Genomic DNA, 20368 nt, shown 5'->3' on the forward strand with positions numbered 1-20368 from the left:
TTTCATGTTCATCTGGTTTTTATTTTGCTTCTTGTTAAACTGATCTCGCTCTCTAACATACAACACGCAGTAGCATAATACATGGGACGTAATGTACACCTAAGTGAAAGTAAAGAAGCATCGTGAATGAATTATCATCTAGTGCCAAACACAAATAGATACTGAACATATTTCTGAAATTTCAGAAAAAAGTATAAATAATAATGATCACTATTACTGTTAAAAAATATGGCAGGTCATGAGTGCATGCTAAATAAAGTACTGTACACGTTCATGAAAACATGAAATATGATTATGTTCATGGTTGTTTTCGTGGTAATGTATGTACACCTGAAATTGATTAAAACAGCTCAAACATTATTTTGAAGTTTTGTTACCTCTAAAGTAATTAGTTGTTATAGTTTTTGACCTTTCAATCAAACTTATATGAACTGATCTTTCAATATATACAAAGTAGCAATAAAACTGTGTAACATTATTCTGCACCACTTTTGTACATTGCTAAAAAATACACAACAATTTTACCACACTATTGCTAGTTTTACATACAACTTCTGTCATATAGGAATGAACACCGTGAAAACTACAGAAAACTGGTTTAAAACTATTCCAGCTGCTACATGATTTTCGACTCTCAAATATATTCTGATGAACAAACACCATTAAAGCTGAGAAAGCATTATGAGATAAAACACATTAATAGGTTAAACAAATAAATAAAATAAAATGACTAGAAACAATAAGTATAAAATTAAGAAATAAAATCACAATTTAAAATTTATTCAAATTAATTATCAGCAAAACAGAACACAAAAAACTCAACATAATGTTCCTGATTGCTTTAAAAATAGTGTAACATGTCAAATAAACAACATGTATTTTGTACATGCACAAAGAAATATAACTCTTATTTTTGCTTGAAAAGAATCAGATAACAAAAAGAGTATCCTCCCTTTTATTGGTAACAAGAGATGTGTTTGTCAGAAACACAATGCCCCCTAATGCGCCGCTTTGAATTATTTTTTTGACCTTTGACCTTGAAGGACGACCTTGACCTTTCACCACTCAAAATTTGCAACTTCATGAGATACACATGCATGCCAAATATCAAGTTGCTATGATCAATATTGCAAAAGTTATGAAGAAGGTTTAAGTTTTTGAATTTGTTTTTTTTTTACCTTTGACCTTAAAGGATGACCTTGACCTTTCACCACTCAACATGTGCAGCTCCATGAGATACACATGCATGCCAAATATCAAGTTGCTATCTTCAATATTGCAAAAGTTATGACCAAGGTTAAAGTTTTGGTTAAAGTTTTGGGACACACACACACACACATATACAATGACAGACAGGCCAAAAACAATATACCCCCGATCTTTCGATCCAGGGGCATAAAAAAAAGTGACTTAAAGTGCAAACATTATAAATAAACAAATATCTAAAAAAAATGTGTTCACCTCGATCACAGCATTTAAAGTGATTTAAACTAGGATTTTATAATAAATTTAGTCAAGAAAATTTGAAACGATAATCAAAGTTCCATTCTTTCCACAATGTACCTGCATTACATGTATTATATAATAAACAATAGAAAATTCTGTTTGTTACATAAACAAGAATGAAAATCATGTCAAAATAACTAATAAATCATTGGATCATCTTGATACTTATCTTCAAAAACAGTTTCCTAACTTCAAGTTCTACATTTACAATAGAATTATTGACCATTAGAATTTCAATCTTTATCACTGCAGCACTGCACTTGATAATTGTTTTAACATCCTAATTCATAGTTAAAACAAAGTGCATTATGCCAACTTTTTTTAATTTACATTAGAAAAAAATCATTCAACATCAAAAAGCAAATAATTATTTGCAAAGTCATTAGATTTACAAACTGGAAACTTAAAAGAAAGAAATATAATGAAGAAAAAAAAACACCAAATGCAACCAGTATAAAACCAGAACAGCACGGGAGTAACTCTCAGTCTGTTCAGGTTTTATGCTGTTTCCTGCTCATCAGTATCTAAGGGTTAGAAATGAAGCCTTAACAACTTAAATCTAGTAAGACAGGTCTTACATCAAATGTTACTTTTGAAGGGACCACAAATGGGTCAAAATAGGTATCTTAGTGGTAAAGGGTTAACAATCAGTTAACACTAAATCTAGCTTATATTCAAGTCTAACAGGCCAGCTAGGACAGAGAAAGTTGCGTTTCTTGACTACGTTTTGGGGGCGGTGGTGGTGGGGGCCGCACCTTTCCTGACCTTTGACTTTCACAGTGACCTTGAAACTCCTGACCTTGACCTTCAAAATTCTCAAAGAATTCTGGAGGAGGAGGGGGAAGTTCATTAATATCGAGAATTCCATCACAATTGTCATAAATAGGGTCAATATTATCCAGGTCAAGTTCATTTGGCACACTGGAACCACTTACAACAGCGTGGGTTGTGTCTGCACTTGACGATGATGATGACAACTTTGTAGTCTCACTACGTTTTGGTGGTGGAGGTGGAAGCTGTCGTTTTGATTGCTGCTGCGTTGATAATGATGACATCTGTGATGTTTCTGATGAAGTCGAGGCTCGACTGTGTCGATCAATGTCGTGAACAGGCTCTTGGGAATAACACAGTGGCTGATCTTTTTGATCTTTGAGACATGAGTTCATGCTTCCATTGACTCGTTGATCTGACGATGGTTTTGGCAACGTTTGTGGTGGTTGTCGCAGAGCGGCAATGTCACTTTGTTCACACTTTTCACTGTGATGGTCTTGTTGAATATTGTGCATATGTTTGTTCAACTCTGCCATGAACGGCAGGGGCATCCCTTGATTGGATTCCTCTCCATTCAAACAAGCAATTCGATCACCATTGTTCTGGTGGAAATTATCTGAAGAGATATCTGGGTCTGATGACCCAGCATTATTTCCGGGAACAACAAAGTTGCTACCCGACGGTCGCTTTTTGTGCATGCTTACAGTGGCTGAAGGATTTCTAGGAGTTGGTGGGAGCAGAACAGGAGGGGTGCATGGGACCATGGGAGGGGGGACAGGCTTAGCTACAGAGGACCTGTGGGCAGAGAGGCGCGGGGAAAGACATCCTATAGTTGGTAAGGGGGATGAGGGGGGCTGAGAGGCAGGGGAATGTATTTTCCCCTTTGTTGAAGTATTGTCGATAGGAAGATCTTGACCAGTTTGATAATTAGCAGTGGTTGATTGGTGAGGAAAAGGGGCTTTTTCCGCAGGGTAACTAGGGGCTGATGAAGAATGGTGTATAGAGGGTGACTGCACAGGATAACTAGGGGTGGAAGAAGAATGCTGTAGAGGGAGTGGCAGCACAGGGTAGTTGGTGGCAGTCAAAGACTGATGAATGAGTGGTGACTGCATAGGGTAACAGGGTGTTGATGAAGACATGGCAGGTGCGGTGTATTGGGCTGAACCTAGCGGATGGCCATAGGTAAAGTGTTGGGTGTGGTTGGGATGTGATGACTGAGTGGGGTAAGAAGGTGCAGTGGATGAGTGAATTGGAGGGGTGCTGGGGTAGTTGACAGGATAGACCGATGTAGCTGGTGGGGTAGAGGGCAATGACACAGAGGGGCTGCCAATGTGGGCTGGATAGGCATGGCTGGGGAAGTGAGGGGGCTGTGCAGAAACAGAGGGCGTGTTGGGTTGAGACATTGACCTTGTATGACCCATGTGGGAGGCGACCGAGTAGGGAGAAGGGATAACTCTGGGAGGAAGTGGAGATGAAACAGGGACCACACCACGGTATCCTTCATTTGCCTCCTCCACAGACTCTAGACTAGATTTAGAAGGGTTTCTAATATGACCTTTCTCAACTGGACCAATGGCAGGCCCAGAATGTGGTCGGCCCTTTTTGATACTTGCTGGCTTTTGGGCAGTGGGTGGACCCTGCTTGTTGGACACATGGCAATCACTGTAGAGCTTGGAATCATAACTCATCCAAGAATTCTGCTCCGAAAAAAACATTTCAGACAAAGGGCTGGTTAAAGTGCCCTGACCCGAATCTCCTGATTCCACAGAGGAAATTGATGAGCCCCTGGAGTGCGTGTTTACCCCATTACCCAGTCCACTCTTCCTAGGGGGTGGGGAGGTCAAGACTCTCCCATTCTTTGTATGGGAATAGCTGTTGGAAGAAGGAACTGCAGGTGACAGTGGGGATGACTGCATCTGGTGTGACATTGACCTGCCTTCCTTCATATGATAGTCATTTCTCTCATTTACTTCACAGACAGGGGCACTCTTACGCCTCTCTGAAATATCCTTCATAGCACCCAAACTATTCGGCCGCCATTCGTCATTGGAACTATCCATCGAACTGACGCTGCCTCCGTCTAAGGACGTCTGCACCATTTCCGAGATTTGTTTTGTTGTGCCAGTGGTCACTGGAAGCTTCGCACGCAGTTTACTGCCCCTGTGGACCAGACCACCGTACCGCCCCTCCCCGCTGGAAGTTGAATCCTCGCTGGAGTCCGTAGATGCACTGGTGATGGAGTCCCTGTGCCTGACACAATGAACAACTTCATCACCTGGATCATGTATGACACTGTGCGTATTACTAAATGACACGCGTTTTACCGGTGGTTTATCTATTCGCACTGGCTCACTTATCTGTGCCGCAGTCAGTGACAATTTCCTTTCTAATAGTCTATCCATTTTGTCCGATTCTGCGTTGTCAATACCTTCAGATGGCTTATCAACACAATGAACACTTGCTGTTGTCTCTTTAACTAACATGGAGGTTTTCACGTTCACTATCGAGTGTCTCAGGCCCGGTTCGGGGACTGACATGCGACTGTCTGACAACGCTCCCTGTTGGTTGAGTTCCACTATTTCATCGCTGGAATCTGATTGGTTGATATGGTGATCATGTGTATCCCAGGACAGAATCTCACGCTGAAGGTTGTGGTAATTGGTCAATAACTGCTTCCCATACTGAAAATGAAATAAAGGAACATAAGATATTTTTTGTTGAATTAATTTACAGCATTTATTAAGTATAGCGCATAGCTTATTACCTCAAAGTTTCAAATTAAAAAGGTGATGCATATTGTACATTTATACAATGCTATCCTGGCTGCTAAGTTTAGAAAAATGCATTACAATTTACATAATCGTAAATAATGATAAAAGCCACCATTTTTTTCATTCCAGAATACTGAACCTTCATTGTTCATCACATTTACACCTGTGCAGTGCGACAAACAATAACCCCACAATAACCCCACTTATCCCAAATAAAAGATTAACAGTTTTACATCAAAACTGACCTATCTCAAGTTCAACTACTGTAGCCCTAAACAGCATGAAACAATTGTTTTTAATATACCAAAAGTTTCCACTTAAAACAAAATGCACTATGATTCTCTTGAATAAAGAAAAGACACTCATAGAGTGAGTTGTCTCCCATGGTGAGTTACAAAGTTTTTATTCAGCATTAAATTTTATTATTTTTTAATCAAAATGCACTACGTTTTTTAACAAAAATTAAATAGTGAGTTGTCTTCCGTAAACATCAAAGTATTTATTCAGCATTCAAATGTAATGCCCAGGCTTTTCCCAAGGAAGAATGACATGATGTACATAAAGTTTTATTTTCACAAGATAAAATTCAGTACAACGGATCTTCACGAAATACATGAGGCCTGTAAATTTCTGGCTTGAAAATTACAACATTTTCAGGACAAATATTGTGCCATGAAACCCTTATCATAATAACGCTTCCTCTGTTGAATACAAAATTAAGCTTTCCAATGACCCATATTATTTGAAGGTGAAATAGTAAAATGTCAACCCTTTTTGGTCCAATTTTTCTAGTTTGCTTAGCCTAAACAATATTTTGTTCTTCATTTGGCCTTTAAAAACAGGGTGCACGCTATACATGGGAAATTTGGTACTTAATTTTTAAACATATTTACTTTTAAAAGCAGTCAGCACAATTAAGGCAACTCTTTCCTCCTATGTTTTATCAACAACAGATTTGCATTATTTCTTTAACAAGAGCCTTGCTTTAGCAAACCAGAAATACTCAAGCTCACTAAGGTTTGAAATTAAATATTTCCCCTTTTGGGAACTTGGAGAATTTCATTAAAATGTTTCACCCATTTATGCCTAGTGGACTCTCCCATCCTTCTAAATTGGATCAATTTATTTCCAAAATTAGGGATGTCTAGTATATTTATTTCTATATTTAGAATATTTCTTACAGAAATTCCTTTAAGCAAACAGCGCAGACCCTGATGAGACGCCACATCATGCGGCGTCTCATGATGCGGCATCTCATCAGTGTCTACGCTGTTTGCCAAGGCCTTTTTTTCTAGACGCTAGGCATATATGGGTTAAACATCAAAGTTATTTTAAACTCTGACATAAATAATTACACCGTTTAATCTATTATACCATTTTAGTAAAAAATGAAGTACAAGTATGATGCAATACATATGCTTTTTGTCCGCTTTATCATAAATTTTTAAGTGTATACCAATAGTGAAGATAATTAATTATAATTTGATATTAACTTTAAATAAATTCTTATAATTGTCACTTGTTTTCAACAATTCCTCTAAATCATTTTGCAGCCATCACGAGGTGCAAACAATAAACCCTGGCCCTGTCCCACTACCAGTACACAGAGGTGTGATAATAATTTTGCACAGGATTAGGGACTGACACTTGGACTCATATTTTTAAGAGATCATGCTCAAGTTGATGGCAACAATGTCTTATTGAAACATTGATGATTGCGCCAGGGCTAATAGATTCTATTGAGTTTCTGTAGCTTTTTGAGTTATCAATGCTGGAGTTAAAGAAGTTATACAGTAACTATACAGTATATTAGTCATGTTCTGAGAAAACTGGGCATAATTCATGTGCATAAAGTGTCGTCCAAGATTTGCCTGTGCAGTCCGCAAATTGGATTTTTGCTAAAAAGAGACTTCATTTAAACGAAAAATGTCCAAAAAGTGGAAAGTGTCATCCCTGATTAGCCTGTGCGGACTGCACAGGCTAATCTGGGACAACATTTTACGCACATGCATTATGCCCAGTTTTCTCAGAACGTGACCCATATAATAAATAAATAATTTTTTCTCAATTAAAAAACTATATTTCCACCTAGTAGTCTGCAATTCATGTGTGTGTTCATCTAATATGGCATTGAACATTGTTTTTAAAGGGCAAAGAATGTTAACAAGCAAGACCAAGTTTGTTGAACATAAATCTTTAAATTACACGCTAATTGCACAAGATAATATAAAGCTTTTTATATTACAATTAACTTGCTTTTTATTGCCTACATGCAGTTAATAAGTTTTTTAACATGATGTTATAACAAGATAAGATGTAAGGCATTTACCATTATCAAAACTAATGTGTTTTTTTAAGTATAGTTCATAAAGAGGATGCAAAATACTGTCAGTATACTTTGTCCCAAAACATAATTTGCATAATCATTTAGACAAATGCAAACAAATTTTACCTTCATATTGAATCCACAATCTTAATCTCGATAGCTAATAACACAACAGGATTTAATGAACCTGTAGTAAATATTGCCCCTTATTTTAAGCAATTACATGTATTGCCACAACATACATCCATCAGTATGGGATCCTAACACAAATATGAAGACATTGGTCTCAGCAAATATAATATAAACTCCTTCAAAGTACAAGTAGTTACAACATCTGAACTGTATTACTGTTAGTTATGAAACAAGCATTGTGATTAAGTGTGGACTTATTTAACCCTGGCATAAAAACATAAACAAACTGCTCCAAGTCAGTTACTATTTTACAATCCGTCACACTCCTTAAATAATCACTCTTTTACTGTGGTATTATCCCATTACGATAACAAGATTACTATGATAGTAGTAAATTCTCTTCATTGATTTTAATCGAGCGTATGACAGAAGGCCGCATTGAGTGACTCAGAGTTAAGGACAAATCACTGAGAGCTGTGTCACACAAGCCTGTGGGAGTATCTAGGGAACAATTAGCCTCAGTTACAATTTATGCATTTATAAAACAGCGTAAATAAGTAACAATTATGTTTAAGGGGTATAAATAGCGTTTATAATTAAAGGAGCGTACTGTAACTTACAAATAAACATTATAATAAAAAAATCATATTAAAAACTGTAATTATTGACAACTGAATGACTTAAAACAGATATTTTCTGCATTATCAATAACTCGATTAATAATAAATGGAATCAAGAAATGTAACCTTTGCACAGTATTTTTTAGTATCTGGCACTATTGTGCAATTGAATAAAGATAACTTTGCACAGTAACTGTTGGTATAATACACTGTTGTGCGATTGAATTAAGATTGGATCTGATACTCACAAACTTACTAATACATTAGACTAGAGAAGTCAGACCCGAAGATAATTAAATTCTTTCATCATTCAATTGCAAACAATCACCATCTGTTCTTAGTGAGCCTGACATGAGAACTAATTGTGTGCTTTATTAATAATGTCTAATTAAAAATCCTATAAAGTTGGGTATACCCCGGCGAAATGTTGTTCATGATTTCATGAACACTTCAAGCCAATCAAGAACTGTTCATGAACGGTTCTGAAAAAGTTCCTGAGCTTGGTTCATGAACTTTTGGACATGAACTGTTCTTAAGACATGTTCATGAACTGTTTATGAATTATTGTTGAACATTTCAAAGTTCATGAACAGTTCTTCATCTAACCATAAATACTTAGTGATGATCAAGAACTCAATGTACATTGCATTGCTGTTTTTACAAAGAAAGAATATTGTGTGCACAGGAAGTTGAAACGGAAGGCACATGGTTTATGTTATATTTGAAAATGTAAGTCTTTAATAAATTACCGGCTGAACTGATCAGCCATTGGTTCCATTTCAAGTTCTTTGGCACTGTAAGTGTAACCATTTCAGGGAAACCATTGATTAGTAAATGATTCTTGAACTGAAAATGAGACTATTCATAATCTTTTCAATACATGAATTATTCATGAACATATAGTGCAAAGTTGTATTATGAAATTTAAAGAGTATTATCAAACCACTTGTACCTCAGTTATTAGTGTTATATTTAAATTATTGTTATATGTTGCTATCAATATGTTAAGTGCTAATACAAGACTTGTTTCTTCTTACCCTGACCTGTTTGTTGAGCTTTAGTAACACTTATGATAACCTTTGCATAAATTGACAAATTCTTGTTCATGAATAGTTCATGAACACTTCATGCCACCTCAGTTCATGAACTCTTGAAGAACTATGGTTCATGAACTATTCACTTACAGTTCGTGAACAGAAAATGAGCCATTGAAAAATAGAAGGAAAATGTTCATGAACTGTTCGTGAACAGCAAAACCCTGAAGAATTTTTCAAGAATTGTGTTGTTCATGAACTGTTCAAGAACACTTCATGCCATTGATGTTCATGAATAGTTCATGAACATTTCATGCCATAATGGTTCAAGAAAAGTTCATGAACACTTCATGCCACACGGATTCAAGAATAGTTCATGAACACTTCATTCCATAAGGTTTCAAGAATAGTTCATGAACACTTCATGCCATTAAGTTTCAAGAATATTTCATGAACACTTCATGCCATTAGTGTTCATGAACAGTTCATGAACTAAAATTTCAAGAACTTTTCACAGACGTGGCTCATTTTCTGTTCACGAACTATTCATGAACAATTCATGAACTCAGTTCACGAACAGTTCATGAACTGTTCACGAATTATTCGTGAACTGCAGAACAACATTTCGCAGGGGTAAGATTCCATGTATTTGCATTGGTACAATAGAAAATCAAGCTACAAGTAAGGTCATTTAATATTAAAATGTGTGTGGGTGGCCATTGTTAATGTTATGAACATGGGTGAAATGCTGCTTCGTAGAACTAAACCAGTTTATATCATTATGACAGCATCTTTAAAAGGCAACTGTTCTCATATAAAAGAAGTCTTTTCTAAACTATCTCGTATATATTGCATGTTTACTGCAACAACTTTTTTTATTTCTTTTATCAAGAGAAAGTTAACAGGATAAATGAAATACAAATAATGTTTTAAATTCAAAAATAAGGCAAACATAAAACCTTAATAATTCCCAAATAAATAATGAAATAATGTAACAATCAAAAATAAATAAATGAATGTATACATCTATAGATGGATGAATAGGCTATTCCAATTTAACTATAACATATTATACTTGGGAAGTAGGTGGGGTGTTTCTAAATCAGGAAAATAACTGGACTATTGTTCATCTTAATTATTAGCCAAGTGCCCCTACTAGAGTGTTAAAAGCTGATCATGCACTCATGTACTCCAATCCCAGACAGCTTGAGTTAATTTCAAATGCAAGTGGTGTACATGTATCATGTACTGATATATGTCTCACACTTTATTATGTTTAAAGTCTTCTGCTTGTTGTTAGTGAGCAATGTAATACAAACATTTATAATCTGAATGGACAAGGTTTTCAGTTTACAAGAGCATGTGGGCAGGATGGCTCTTAGTTCTTTGCCAAAAAACCTCACTCAAACCAAAATAAAAACATATTGTCCACCTGCAAGGTTATAAAACATATTTTAATTCTGGCCTACAAATGCTATTCTTAATCCCATTTAATAAAATGTGGCATGAACAAGCATCTTAAGATAGATCCTATACTTGGGAGCTACACAATGGCCATCCCGGGAATATGCCCACCACAACATGCATAATATGGGGGAAAGTAGGAATCCAACATTCCGTATATTTCTTTCACCTTGGCTATTCGGATGCCCATGATCCATTGGTCGAGAGCGGGCTTGTTCTCTGCGCACAGGTAGCGTATAAACTTTGACGTCTTCTTCTGAATCTGGGGATGCTGGAAAGAATAAAAAGTCACAAGTAACAACATGTAAACATCCTGCAGTGTTTGCAGTGTCTTTTGTGATAAGGACATTCACAATTCATTGCTGTATAAGAAGCCAAAACTAATACATTCGGTGTCAAGCTCATGATAACACAGCTATTATAGAGCCTTGCCCTGCTAAAATGGTTCTTATGACATATCTGGATCAAGAAGCTCAAGACAAGCCAGCAAATCCGCGCAGTCTGGTTAGGAGCTCACCTGTCTGTTAACACTTTCCCACTCGGAGGCAAAGAGAAAATGGCTATGTGCAAACAGCATAAAACCAGAACAGCCTGCGAGTCACTCACAGTCTGTTCAGGTTTTATGCTATTTGCTGCTCATCAGTATCTATGGGTTGAAAATGAAGCCTTTACAATTTGAATCTAGTCAGAAAGGTCATTAATTAAATTTAACTTTCTAAAGGACTACAAACGCGTCAAAATACAAATCTACGTGGTACAGTGTTAATGATACAACAATACCTTGTGTAACTTAATAGCGGATAAGGTAGCTACTGACCAGAGGGCATAGCTACATATGGAATATAAATAATGTGTGTTACATAATATCTGTGTAATTATAATAATTTTCATTTTAATTTGAATGTTTTCTACTTTTTACTTCAATTAATTTCCGATTTTTTGCTAATGTCTATTATGCAACAAGTATTTTGATTGGTGGATACTTATTACAAGACTGGAAACATTAAAAAGCAATTTTAAGGACAGGAGCGACTCTTACATCCAACAAACAACTGTTTGACACTACTGCTGTTTGCACCAAGCCATTCTAACATAGCTACAATGTAATTAAAAAATTCTGCACACACAAAAATAGGCCTGAATGCCAACGTATTCCTGCGATGACATGATAATTAGACTTTGTCTGCAAAGGAAATGAGACCATTTTTTGAAGGCAGACAATGCTTTTATCTTCCTGACTTTACAAACATTATTTTGGCAGGGAAAGTGTTACAGGACATATTTCTAGCTGTCTTAGTACTGGTACACCTTCAATTCACTATATATATAGGTTTTTATAACTAACAAATAAATTGACACATTTTACATAGACATTTCTATATTATCTAGAACAAAGTAACCAGTGATACATTTGTATTGACAAAACCTCCTACAGGATTCAACCTAATAAGACAATTTACTTTGAAGTTAAAATGCTTGCCAACATGTGAACAATTATGCAAATTCAATGGCCGTTGCACCCAATCTTTATTTAGTTTTTTATGGTCACGTCATATTCTTGCATAGTCTGTCCATTAGTTGAGCCTTGATCTGGAAAAACTAGGTATAATGCATTTGTGTACAATGTCTTCCCAGATTAGCCTGTGCAGTTCACACAGGCTAATCAGTGTTGACTCTTTCCGCTTTAATAGAAGTTTTATTTAAAGGAAGTCTCTTGTAAACAAAACTTTCAGATGGAAAGTGTCCTCCATGTAGTGTTGTGCCAGATATAGCTGTGCAGTTCATAAAGGCTTTTCAGAAAAGCCTGTATGAACTGCACAGCTAAATCTGGGACAACTCTTAACACACATGAATTGTGTCTTGTTCTGAGAAAACTGGGCTTAATTTATGTGCGTAAAGTGTCGTCCCAGATTAGCCTGTGCAGTCCGCACAGGTTAATCAGGGACGACACTTTCCGCTTAAACTAGATTTACGGTAAAAAGGGACTTCCTTTAAACGAAAAATACCATTAAAGCGGAAAGTGTCGTCCCAGATTAGCCTGTGCGGACTGCACAGGCTAATCTGGGACGACACTTTACCCACATGAATTAAGCCCAGTTTGCCCAGAAGGAGGCTAATTCAAGCCTGTAAGCACCTGATATTGGCATATGTCTTAGGAAACATGCACTTCTGTGATGACTGTGGAAATTCAGTAGAGTTTTTGCAGGCAATTTTTTTCAGAAGAAGAATTACAGGCATGACTTTTAATTGGAAAGAAAACTCATTTTTAAGATGATGGTTGACAAGAGCTTGTAGGAGAATGGTATTATGGATAGTGACTCAATAGACTCAATACTATCATAGCAAAGTCAAAAGTTTGTGTGAGTGTTATCATAGTGCCAATAAACCTAATGCCATCCCAGTCAAAGTTTGTGGGGCATTTCATTACATATTGCCAATAGAAGCAAAAGACTCAGAGCAAAAAATTAATCTGTGAGACCTTGGTATTTCATGACTTATTGAAAATAGACACACTATACCTTGAGAGAAGAGTAAAGAAGAGGAAACATAAAACAAGGATACAAACTTCTGGCCATGAGTGTCTGACCTGTTGTTTGAATACGCATTGACAGATTTTTCCCCAAAAATCAAGGGGCCGAACACAGATTTAAGGGGCCATTTGCTTGTGGACCAATGTTATTTTTGCCCTTATAATGTTTCACCACAGAATTACATAAGATGTGTTTGAATAACAAAACATTATGTTATTTGCCATAATAACATAAAATCATTATTTGCAAACTTTACTAACATTAATTAACAATCAGAAACACGATTAACTGTTGAATCTTTTACTATGCGCAAAAGCAGATTTATAACAATTTATATACAGTTTTTTGACTGACTACCTTGAGAGCAAACCCGAAGTCTGTTGGAGCGTGGTATTTCTTCTTCCAGTGTATGCCTGTATATAGCTCCACAAACTCAAACTGTACGAGGCAGGTAAGGTCTTTGGCTGACTGAAAACAGTAATCAGTGTTGGTACTTTAGCAAGTGAACTGCGATCCACTCTGTCTTAACCCATTTATGCCTAGTGGACTCTCCCATTCTTCTAAATTGGATCAATTTATTTCCTAAATTAGGGATTTCTAGTATATTTGTTTCTATATCGAGGGGTGAACGGGAGACTGGTGTAACTCATATTAAATAAAGAAGAAGATACTGCAGTTTTCCGTTCAGCCCTCGATATTTAGAATATTTCTTACCGAAATTCATTTAAGCAAACAGCGCGAACCCTGATGAGACGCCGCATCATGCGGCATCTCATCTGGGTCAACGCTGTTTGCCAAGGCCTTTTTTCTAGACACTAGGCATAAATGGGTTAATCAATAGATCCTCACTCAATGAGAATTTTTTTAGTCATATCTTGCTCATGTACACTGCATAAAGAAAACATACTTAAAGTTTTAATTTAACTAGCTCTACATGAGAAATTCAGACGTTATTTGAACTGTACAATTATAACATTTTATGAGGACATATGAGCAGACTGACAGATTAAGTGAATCCAATATGCAGAGGGACAGACGAACCAAGGTAATGACTCCAATATATGCCTTCCTGCAGGAACATTAAAACTATGATGAGCCTCGTTTTGGCATTAAACATGTTTAATGCATGTGCATAAAGTGTTGTCCAAGATAAGCCTGTCTGCACAAGCTAATCAGGGACACGCTTTAAATACTGCCTTAACAGGATTATCCAAAAGAGATAAAACGTAAAATACCATTAAAGCAGAAAGTAATGTCCCTTATAACCTGTGTGGACTTCAGAGGTTAATCCAGGATGTCACTTTACCTAAATACATAAAGCCCCATTTTACCAGAGGGAGGGTCAAATACATTTGAAAACAACTGTTGCCCGTAGGGTTGTATTAGAGCCCATAAACTTACAATACATTATATTCCAAGTTAACCTTGGTGGTCTTGCCTTTAGGTTTGTACTAGAGCCCAGAGGCCTAGAAAACTTTCTATTCCAAGCCTACCTTGGTCATTTTGCCTGAGGGTTTAATTAGAGTCCAGAGGCTTACAATACATTTTATTACAAGCCTACCTTGGTGATTTTGCCTTAGGGTTTAATTAGAGTCCACAGGCATACAGTACATTCTATTACAAGCCTACCTTGGTGATTTTTCCCTTAGGGTTGTAGTAAAGCCCCGAAGCACGGAGCACAAAGAAGTACTTCTTCCAGGCCTTCTTGCCGTCTGACTTTAGGTAGAGGACGCCTTCCACCTCTGGTACCCGGCTACCACCGCATGAGAAGAAGTCCTGAAAACACAGTGATGTTATACTGTTTATCATAGGTCTACTTACACATATACTGACATGTACCTTATCTATATTATATATCTATAAATATTTATTACAGTATGAACTTGATCATTAACCCTTTGCATGCTGGGAAATTTGTCGTCTGCTAAAATGTGGTCTGCTGAATTTCTAAAATTAGCATTTTCTTCGATTTTTTTTCAAAGAATACTATCAGAATAGCAAACAGTTTGGATCCTGATGAGACGACATGTTCTGTGGCGTCTCATCTGGATCCAAACTGTTTGCAAAGGTCTTCAGAATATGGTTCCAGCACTGAAAGAGTTAAAGGGCAATTTTATGTGGCGGCCCTGTTAGCTTATTTAGGAGAGAACTAGCCCTGAAAGCGAGATGTCTCAGGTATGAGTCTCAGATTTGTTCACCTCTGGTACCCAGCTACCACTGCACGATAAGAAGCCTGAAATCACATACTGGTCATACTGTTTATCATATACCTACATATATTATACACATTAATATGTATCACAGTATGAACTTGGTCATGAGTTTAACCTATTTATTTTAGCTTGATTGCATCAAAAGCTGCAAGCTAATTGACACACTCTTGAGTCAGTTTCATGGGTAGAACCAGTAATGGGTGCGTCTTTTGGGTGTATCTAAAGAAATCTCTCACAATGGGGATCAAAACTTTGACCTCCCGGTTGGTGGGTGAATACCATATCCACGCTATGGCAACTACTTGGTCATTAAAGGGAGAGCATTTGCCCTTATAGCAATATGTCCCGGTTTTGAGGCAAGACTGCCTGCACAATTTGTCCTGTGAAATATTCTAACTAAAACCATTTATTGGCTTTTGTGGACTGCAACAACATCTTTGGTGAAATGGACAGCATTTCATTTGCATTTCTTTGGTTGCAGATAAAATTGGACAATCTTTCAATTGTTATGAGTTTAATATAACTATAATCTAGTTCTCTGACTTATGTATTATTTTAGAATGTAATACCCCCATTATAATCGAGCCCATTCTGGAGTAAGTAAATCAATGACCTGTTTTCAAAATCACGTAACATTTATATTAAATTCTCATATTGTTTGGTCTATTATTTCACTTTGCCTAATCAATTAGACAAACACATAATGTACAATACAACACTTCAATAAAATAAACATGCTCACTATTTGCCTCGGCAAAACGGCAGACTGTTCTAAATTTAGAAAACAAATATACAATCGAACAACCAGAACAGAATAGCAAGCAAGTCTCTCACGATCCAAACCAATTATTAGTTAAAATCGTGTGCCAAAAATCAATTGTATAGCTGTAGTTTGCATTGTGAACGGTGCATATCGTGATGATACTGAAGCATCAGACTTCAAGCATCATTCCCATCCCAAGCAAACTTCCTCCACCAATACCCAAGGATAACATTTCAAATCTAGCTTACATGCCACTCAAATGGCTGCTAAGTGACTCTTTGTTCAATGTTAATGCATTAAATTGAGTGAATCAGTTGCAAGTTGGCCTCTTAAATAATTGATAATATGTCACCACAAAATGGAGTCCAGTGAACATGTTGTGTGGTTTAATGTATGGTTTTACAATTGTCTTCATTTTTGATGTAGCAAAATCGACATCCATCATGGGTGAACAGTGCCTTACTACATATCATTTAGCGAAAAAATAAGTTGTTTGCTGCAACAAACCAGACTGACACTAATTTTTTTGTGCCAATCAATTGTTTGTTCAGGCTTATTTTTCGATAATTTTTTCTAAATGCCTTTATCTATTAGGTTGGCAATCATGTTTGCTACATTCCAACATATATGCCAAATTAAGTTCTAAGTCAGTAAAATAACCTCAAGAAATAATAAAATATGAAAAGATTCTGCATGTGATTGCATTTTCTGTTTAAATTCAACGTCTCTAAAAAGTAAAAAGACAACTACCAAAAAAACTTTTACCCCACATACTTTTTCCCTATTTTTTTGTAATGGTTGTGGAGAAGTGGAAAAAAATAAAAGTTTTTTTATCAGCCTAAATACTAACACTCTACTTAATAATTGCAACAACTGAATCTATATAATAACTTTTTTCAAACAATCCCTTTGTTAACATTAAGTGACATTGATAACTTTTTTAAGAGGATGCACAAAACAGTCCATGTTACAATAAGCCTTGTCACAGAAAATATTTTACCAACATTTCTTTTAAAATCTTGCTGTCCTATATTGCACAATGGAGAAATGATTTTGCGTCATATTATGAATAAATGATACATAACAGGAAAGCCAAGACTGATGCTTCACTGAAACAGTGGCTCAAATTTAGGCCTTCATCATGTCTGAATCAGGAACTTAGACACAGTGTATTGTTTTATAGCTGTATTATTTACTCACTGTTATCCAAACATTATTTTATACTATAAGTTCATGATTGTTGAGGTTTTCAATACATGTGTGATTTTGTGTGTTTTTAATCATCATTACTTGCAGCGACCTTGACAAATACCTAAAAAAACTTTGTAAAGAAATAAGCCCCATAAAATCCACAATTATTGGAGATGTGTGTTGTTTCTATGGAAAGTTAAGAATGATTGTCAGCAGCAACAACAGTTGAAGTAACACATATTTCACAGGTGTATTTTTCAATTTTTACCAACAGTTTTGTTGCAGTTTAATACAACAAGAGGGCCAAGATGGCCCTAGTTCGCTCACCTGAGAGGAGTCCGTTCATTCAATCTTTACCTAATGTCAAACTTGACCTAGATATTGACCAGACAAACATTATGGTTAAGATTCATCATTATTGAACCAAAACTCTGGCGTAGGGAGTGTTTTTGTTTTTGTAAGATTTGAAATGGTGACCTATATTTTGAGTTGACCCCCCTTACCAAACATCAAACTTTGCTTAAAAGGATTTTGTATAATATAATGAAAATTTGGACAATCTAAGGGCAATAATTATGGCATTAATTATGTGATTTTGCTCATCATCAAACTTGACTGAGATCTTTCAGCAACTTTGATAAAGAATGCTTGAGAAATGTGAATGCTAGAGTGATTACAAACCAAATGTGGACGGACGGACAGCGGACGAAGACCAATCCTAAAACCCCGCCTGAGCAATCAGGTGAGCTAAAAAGTGTGTTTCACCGATCTGAGCCATTTTCCAACTTGTCCAAGAAATCAATAAAACCAATGTATTGACTAAGTTTCACGATGATTAGGCAACAAATGTGACTTCTATAGTGTTCGATCACAACGTTTCTCTCTACATAGTCACATAAGGAAAACTGCCCCACTCCCCTGGCAGCCATGTTTATTGACCCATCGGGACCATTTGCAAACTCATCTGAGTATATATAAAACAAGTTTCATGATTATTGGGCGAAAAATGTGACTTCTAGTGTTCACAAGCTTTTTTTACTATATAAATATAAGAAAACTACCCCCCCCCCGGCAGCCATGTTATTCGACTGACCGGAACCATTTATCAACTCTCCTATCAAGGAAAAAATGTTCTGACCAAATTTCATGAAAATTGGGCAAAAAATGTGACTTCTAGAGTGTTCACATGTTTTCACAATATACATATAGAGAAAAATGACCCGCCCACTGGCGGCCATGTTTTTTCACCGATCTGGACCATTTTCAAACTTGTCCGACATATCAATAAAACCAATGTTTTGATTAACTTTTATGATGATTGGGCAAAAGTTTTGACTTCTCGAGTGTTTACAAGGTTTCTCTATAGCCATATAAGAAAAACTGCCCCGCCCACTGGCAACCATGTTTTTCAATGGACCGGAACCACTTTTGAACTCAACCAACATATCATTAAGACAGACATAAAGACAAAGTTACATGAAGATTGGGCATTAAATGTGACTTGTGCAGTGTTTACAAGCTTTTTCTTTTTTTATGACTTAGTGACCTAGTTTTTGACCCAGCATGACCCAGTTTCAAACTCGATCGAGATATCATTGGGACTAATCTTCTGACCAAGTTTCATGAAGATCGGACAATAAATGTGGCCTCTAGAGTGTTTACGAACAAATGTGGACGGACGACGGACAAAGACCAGTCACAAAAGCTCACCTGAGCAATCAGGTGAGCTAAAAACAAGAGCTGTCACCATAGGATGACATATGCCCCCTATAAACGCTTTGATAGAAGTTATAGCATTTTTCGAAACCTAAACGCAGATTTCGAAACCTAAACACGGACCATAAGTTCAAGGTCAAGGTCACAGGGGTAAAAAAATTGTGTGCATATGGAAAGGCCATGTCCATATACACATGCATACCAAGTATGAAGGTTATATCTCAAGGGACAGAGAAGTAATGAGCATTTTTCGAAACCTAAACGCAGATTTCGAAACCTAAATGCGGACCCTAAGTTCAAGGTCAAGGTCACATGGGAATTTTTTTTTGTGCAGATGGAAAGGCCCTCAAAGTCACAGGGGTAAAAAATGTTTAGCGTGTGGAAAGGCCTTGTCCTTATACACATGCATACCAAATATGAAGGTTATATCTCAAGGGTCAAAGAAGTTATGAGCATTTTTCGAAACCTAAACACAGATTTCGAAACCTAAACACGGACCCTAAGTTCAAGGTCAAGGTCACAGGGGTTAAAAATTGTGTGCATATAGAAAGGCCTTGTCCATATACACATGCATACCAAATATGAAGGCTATATCTCAAGGGACATAGAAGTAATGAGCATTTTTCGAAACCTAAACGCAGATTTCGAAACCTAAACGTGGACCCTAAGTTCAAGGTCAAGGTCACAGGGGTAAAAATATGTGTGCGTATGGAAAGGCCTTGTCCATATACACATGCATGCCAAAATATGAAGGTTATACATGTATCTCAAGGGACATAGAAGTTATGAGCATTTTTGAAACCTAAACGAAGATTTCGAAGCCTAAACGCGGACCCTAACTTCAAGGTCAAGATCACAGAGCTAAAAAAAATTGTGCGTATGGAAAGGCCTTGTCCATATACACATGCATACCAAATATGAAGGTTATATCTCAAGGGACATAGAAGTAATGAGCATTTTTCAAAACCTAAACGAAGATTTTGAAGCCTAAACGCGGACCCTAACTTCAAGGTCAAGATCACAGAGCTAAAAAAAATTGTGCGTATGGAAAGGCCTTGTCCATATACACATGCATACCAAATATGAAGGTTATATCTCAAGGGACATAGAAGTTATGAGCATTTTTGGAAACCTAAATGCAAAGTGTGACGGAAAGACGGACAGATGTACAGAGTTGTCTCACATGTTACATGACCTTAATTCATGATTGTTTGCAAGCCTTTTTACTATATAAATATAAGGAAAACTGCCCCGTCCCCCTGGCAACCATGTTTTTCAACAGACTGGAACCATTTTCAAACTTAACTCGCGTATCTAGGAAACAAAAGTT

The 20368-nt window shown here is 36.6% G+C and overlaps 1 protein-coding gene across 5 annotated transcripts in view; it reads right to left on the bottom strand.

Annotated features, from left to right (window-relative positions):
- Nucleotides 1-20368, bottom strand: part of LOC127854804 (ras-associated and pleckstrin homology domains-containing protein 1-like) — a 143949-nt gene continuing 123581 nt past the window's right edge. For all 5 annotated transcript variants that reach the window (XM_052389851.1, XM_052389850.1, XM_052389853.1 and 2 more), the window contains 4 exons: nucleotides 14785-14931; nucleotides 13513-13623; nucleotides 10794-10895; nucleotides 1-4958 (listed from right to left, as the gene is read on the bottom strand). In XM_052389851.1, coding sequence (XP_052245811.1) covers nucleotides 2199-4958; nucleotides 10794-10895; nucleotides 13513-13623; nucleotides 14785-14931 — 3120 coding nt within the window. In that variant the 3' untranslated portion in view covers nucleotides 1-2198. The remainder of the gene's footprint in view (nucleotides 4959-10793; nucleotides 10896-13512; nucleotides 13624-14784; nucleotides 14932-20368) is intronic.

Source organism: Dreissena polymorpha, chromosome 13, assembly GCF_020536995.1.
Source record: "Dreissena polymorpha isolate Duluth1 chromosome 13, UMN_Dpol_1.0, whole genome shotgun sequence".
Classification (NCBI taxonomy): Eukaryota; Metazoa; Mollusca; class Bivalvia; order Myida; family Dreissenidae; genus Dreissena; species Dreissena polymorpha.